Source organism: Herpailurus yagouaroundi, unplaced genomic scaffold (genome assembly GCF_014898765.1).
Source record: "Herpailurus yagouaroundi ecotype Mexico unplaced genomic scaffold, PumYag 28, whole genome shotgun sequence".
NCBI lineage: Eukaryota > Metazoa > Chordata > Mammalia > Carnivora > Felidae > Herpailurus > Herpailurus yagouaroundi.
In genome coordinates, this window is record NW_024412376.1 from 4310285 (window position 1) to 4316284 (window position 6000).

General features: G+C 41.3%; 1 protein-coding gene across 1 annotated transcript in view; it reads right to left on the reverse strand.

Moving 5' to 3' along the window:
* The window catches only part of IDO2 (indoleamine 2,3-dioxygenase 2), a 64958-nt gene that overhangs the window by 25016 nt on the left and 33942 nt on the right, over positions 1-6000 (reverse strand). The window contains exons 4-5 of the mRNA XM_040490377.1: positions 2927-3026; positions 727-844 (exon numbers count right to left, since the gene is read on the reverse strand). Coding sequence (XP_040346311.1) covers positions 727-844; positions 2927-3026 — 218 coding nt within the window. The remainder of the gene's footprint in view (positions 1-726; positions 845-2926; positions 3027-6000) is intronic.

A 6000-nucleotide genomic window follows, 5' to 3' on the forward strand; every position in this document is an offset into this window, starting at 1 on the left:
GCTGGTGTCCTCCCTTTCTCCCTCCCTCCCTCGCTTCCTCCTGTCCTGTTTCCCATAAACCTCTCCTTTCCTGGACTCCCTCTATTTGTCAGTGAAGCAGGATCCATGGAAACTGATACTTAGATCCTTACCCTCTTGTTAAACAGATCACACCCCTCTCCCACACCTTCTTCAAACACACAACAATTACATTTTCTAGATTCTTCTGATAAAGGAGTTAAGAGCTGCAGTCCTTAGGATAAGATTAACCGGCCACACCTGTAACAACTCCTCTTTAAACTAGCCTCAGAGGAGGAGCAATGGAAGGCCCCTCAGATAAGGCCCAAAGCCAAGGTCAGTCATCTCAGCTTCCACTAGAGAACAAAGAATGAGAGAGGCTTTAGAGAGTGTAAGGACAAACTCTCTCATATCACAATTCTGTCCTTCAGTAACCTAACATTGCTGGATAGAGCTTATACAACCAATGTCATGTGCTCCACCCTTTTAGCCCCAGCTTCGTTACCGTAAGACCTCTACATGCAAGGAAATATTTTGGCTAGCCAGAAGAGGAAACAACTGAATCACAAGAGATATAAAGAACGATAAAACCATGAGAAAGTCACTGCAAACTGAGAGTTCATTTTTCAGTAGCATGAACAACATTTAGTTGCCTTAAAACAAAGACATTGACATTTTGACATTTTATGTCTTCCCGAGCAAAGCCCTCAGCCTTCAGAAGCCTCATACCATGCATTTGTCCTAAAGTTCTGGTGATATCCTGAATGCAGAGTCTCAGTCGCTGCAGGGCTTGAAGCAACGAGTTCTGGCTGGGCTGCAAGATGGCATTCACTGCCTGAACAAGTGCCTGAAGAGGAGATTCATTCACTCAATTCATTAACATTCAGTCCACTGAGGTAGAGCAAAAAAGCTGTGGGAATCTAGAAAAAGGGTACCCATCTGACTGCTGGATTGTTAGGCAGGGCTCCCCAGGGGCATTCCTAAACTAAATATCCTGTGAGGTTTTCCTGAGAGCCAGAATCTTTCTGGGCACCCTTCAGATCCCTAGTTAAGACTTTCTGGAGCTTTTCCACTGACTGCTACTTCTTATACCTCTCAAGGGCATAACTCTAATCAATTTTGTTCTTTCTTCTGGATTTATCTCATATTATTGATGGGGTTTTGGAGTGGTGGGGGTCTGGAGTCAATGGCCAAGAAAGAATTGTTGAGATGTCTTTGGTGCAAAAAGGTGATCCTATGAAAGCACAGGGACAGGACCCTTGGGCACTGGGGTTGTACAGAGTGACTGGTTATATACTATGGAGTTGGGGGGAGGCCTCCAGAAGGACTTTGATATGCTAAAGAGAACGTCTAAGATGCCTGAGGCCTTGCTGTTGTCAAGCTAAGGTTGTTTTCCCTCTAGTAAGGTATTAACATTATGACAATAGGGGGTTCCTGGAGAAATGGTCTGCTTTGTATTTGCCTTAAGTATTTGTCAATGGGCTGCAGGTTATAAAGAAATGTAATTTTACCTGCCGTTTCCTTCTTGCCTTTGTTCCCCACATCACTGTGGAGGGGAAGGTGATATTAGGGCTCCAGAAAACTGAGTGCACAGGTTTCTGGAAATTAGGCTATTGATAAGATTGCCTTTTTCTTGTAAAGACCTTTGTAAGACCTTTGTAAACTGATGGAGACTCATGTCCTGTATGACAGTAATTTCTATCAGTTAACTATCTGTTTCCCCTTTCCTTTGTTCTTGGGCAGCCAGGAGTGCCTGAAAAATATCACACATATCCCACTTGGGGAGGGGGTGGGTTGTGCTAGCTTGTGTTTGGCCCTCAGCTTGCCTTATGGTCCCTCATCATTATGATCATTTCTACTTCTAGGACCTTGAACTAGGGCAGCCTCACTACTGAGCTCTGTTGTACATAAAATCAGACAGATTCTGTAGATCCCGTAGCATCAGAGCTCCATTCACCAGGAAGACTTCCTTGTCCTCTGGCAGTCTCTACCTTATTTGAGCTATAATTTGAAGACCAATGCTTTACTCTGTATCTTTCAGTGAACTAAACACATGAAGGAGAAGTAAAGTAAGCATATAGTTTCACTTTTGAGACTGAAAGAGGGTGCTAAGGTAATCATCCCATGATCTGGTCACTCTACTGAGGACACAGTAAGCACTCAAAGAATGTTCACCAGGGAAGGTAGTGAGGAAAGACTTAAATCTAATCTAAAATCTTTGTGCAAGGCAAGCATTCCCTAGATGATCATCTGTCACTACATCTTCATTTGCTTTACACCTGAACTTTCTGTTATCTACCTGACCCCTGAAGGAGTTCAAATATGCAAGCTCAGGGCTAGGTATTCTCAATGAGGGTTCACTGTCCTCTGAAGAGGGTTCACTGTTTTCTGAGGCTTTTGCATAACAGTTTTCTCTGCCAGGAATGAATACCCACTTCCATTCTTACTTCCTGCTTAATTCCCATACATCACTCAGATTTTAACTTCAGCTGTCATTTCCCTTTGCCTGATCCTGCAAGTCTGGATTAGGTCTTAGATGTTTTTTCATGAAAAACACTGGGTTTTTGTTTTTGTTTTTGTTTTTCTTGTTACCCCATGCATCAGTCCATCTTTCTCTACTGGATGGTGAGCTTCTATAGCATCCAGAGCAGTATCTGTCTTGTTCTCCCAGACATACATTATTCAGAACAAGACATGTCAGTTGAATGGTTGAATGGTCATTCCAAGTGATGCAGTAGTTGAAGAAAGGGAGAGCTGTGGGCTAGAGATCAGACCTCTTTTCCCAGACATACACCAAGTAGGACAAGGCCGATACTCATCTATATTTATTAGTTCTCTACAGGGAAAGGGACTTGGTGGGAAGTAAAGCTCAGACTAATTTCTCATTTAGGACAAAAAAAAAAAAAAAAAAAAGCCATGAAGAAAATACCTTAATCCCAGGTACTGCTGCCTTCTCCACCAAAACAGTCACCAGTATAAAGCCACGCAGGCTTTCTTCCCCAGGAAATGAGAAAATGACGTCCAAGTTCCTTGGGAAGGAAATGACCACATGTTTAGAGAGGTTTGTACACTGTGGTGTGAGCAGGGCCCAAAGACCACCTCAGAGCCAGACAAATGCAAGAGCAAGTAGACTCGAAGAAAACCCCTCTCATCTCTGTAGAATAGCTCTGAGGAGGAGAATCTGCCTCCAGCTCTGCTCCAGAAAGGAAAGAGAGCAGACCTATTCAACACCATGGTCAAGGACCAGAGGACTCTCAAAGTCTAGCATGGCCTCCCAGTGGAACAGCTGACATATAACTGGGCAGGCACTGCTGATTCTCCACAGGGCCAGTCTGTGGCCCATCACACCATCCCCGTCAGGAGCAGGGGCAGTCTTAGAGGTATAGTGACCACAGACAACAGCTAATTTCATGCTCCTTTTTTAGACTTGAAACTATGGCCCAAGGAAGCAAAATGGTTTCCCCAAAGTCATGCAGCTGATTAGTCACAGGACCAGGGCAGGAATATTTCATAACTCAGGTGAGTGCTTTCTCTCATCAGTGACCTTTTCCCCCAAGTGCTGTATTACGTAAGAATGACAGCTGCAAGACCGTCATAGAATCATCTTTAAATGACCAGCTATCTAGATTCAAATATTCCAGATGTCAGTCCAATCTGCAAAACCTAAAATTTCACTCCATAAATCACTTCTGTCTCTAACATTTTAAGCATGACCAGAGATGAAAAACAAACACAAAAGACAAATAAGTCAGGAACTCCATCGTGCCAGCGAAGTTACACTTGTGTGGAAAGTGGCTTCTTCATCCTTCCACTCTCCATCTGCTGAGCTACAGTTTTTATACAGAATGCCTTCATTGAGCTGAGGAGAGGCAATGTCAATTTAGAGGCTAATTTTGCTCTTTGGGGAAAGAGGAGCCTGAGGATGTCTGGACCAAACCTGGCCCATGAGCTCCAGTCCATGTAAAACAAGATATTTCAAAGGGATTCTTCTGTAGCTATAGAAACCACTCTACAATTTTGGCCTTTCATATAAGCTATGGTGAGACCATAGATCTTTTTCAGGTCTTAGACTTCAAAGAATCACAGAGGATTTAGAGAATTTTCAAAGTTTTTTTTTTTTTTTTATTTTCTTGCATTAAACTTTATTTGCTTCATTATGAACAGACTTGAAAATATAGTAAAGAAAATTAATCCCCTAATCCTTACAAAGCACAGGGACCATTGTTAATTTTTGGACTTTTAATTTTTGGCACATTTCCCTCTAGTCTTTTTTTCAGGCATTTTTATTTTTATTTTTTAATTTTTTTAATTAAATTTTTTTTTAATTTAGTGACTCATCAGTTACATATAGCACCCAGTGCTCATCATAACAAGTTCCCTCTTTAATACCCATAACCCATTTATACCATCCACCACCCACCTCCCTCCATTAACCCTGTTTGTTTTCTATCATTAAGAGTCTCTTATGTAAGGGTGCCTGGGTGGCTCAGTTGGTTAAGCATCCAACTTTGGCTCAGGTCATGATCTCACAGTTGCTGAGTTTGAGCCCTGCATCAGGCTCTGTGCCGACAGCTCAAGCTGGAGTCTACTTCAGATTCTGTGTCTCCCTCTCTCTCTCTGCCCCTCCCCCGCTCATGCCCTCCCTCTCTCTCTATCAAAAATAAACATTAAAAAGAATTTATAAAAAAAATTACAAGAGTTTCTTATGTTTTGCTTCCCACTCTCTCTCTTTTTTCCTTTCCATATGTTCATCTGTTTTTCTTCTTTAATTCCACATATGAATGAAATCATATAGTATTTGTCTTTCAGTGACTGATTTATTTTTGTTAGCATAATACTGTCGAGCTCCCTCCACGTCTTTGGAAATTGCAAGATTTCACTCTTTTTGTTTTTTTTTTAATGTTTGTTTATTTATTTTGAGAGAAAGAGTGCAAGCATGAGAGGGACACAGAGAGAGAGAGAATCCCAAGCAGGCTCTGTGCTCAGTGCAGAGCTACATGTGGGGCTCCATTTCATGAATGTGAGATCACAACTATGATATCACAACCTGAGCAGAAATCAAGAGTTGGAGGTTCAACCAGTTGAGCCACTCAGGTGCCCCATGATTTCATTCTTTTTGATGGCAGACTAATATCCCATTGTGTGTGTATGTGTGTGTGTGTGTGTATGTATATATGTATGTATGTGTGTATATATCATATCTCCTTTATCCATTCATCAGTCTGTGGACATTTGGGCTCTCTCCACATTTTGACTATTGTTGATAATGCTGCTATAAACATTGGAGCACATGTACACTATGAATCTATATTTTTTTTATCCTTTGGGTAAATACCTAGTAGTGCAATTGCTGGATCATAGGGAAGTTCTATTTTTGACTTTTTGAGGAACCTCCATACTATTTTCCACAGTGACTGCATCAATTTGCATTCCCACTAATACTGTAAGAGGGTTGCTGTTACTCCACATCCTCGCCAACATCTGTTGTTTCCTGTGTTGTTAATTTTAGCTATTCTGACAGGAGTGAGGTGGTGTCTCATTGTGGTTGTGATTTGTATTTCCCTGATGATGAGTGATGTTGAGCATCTTTTCATGTGTCTGTTAGCCATCTGGATGTCTTCTTTGGAAAAATGTCTATTCATGTTTTCTCCCTATTTCTTAACTGGATTATTTATTTTTCAGGGTGTTGAATTTGGTAAGTACTTTATAGATACTAACCCTTTATCTGATATGTCACTTGCAAATATATTCTCCCATTCTGTAGACTGCCTTTCAGTTTTGTTGGTTGTTTCCTTCACTATACAGAAGCTTTTTATCAAGATGAAGTCCTAATAGTTCATCTTTGCTTGTTTCCCTTGCCTCTAGCAACATGTCTCATAAGAAGTTGCTATGGCCTCGGTCAGAAAGGTTTCTGCCTATGTTCTCCTGTAGAATGTTGATGGTTTCCTGTCTCACATTAGGTCTTTCATCCATGGTGAATTTATTTTTGTGTTTTGGGTAAGA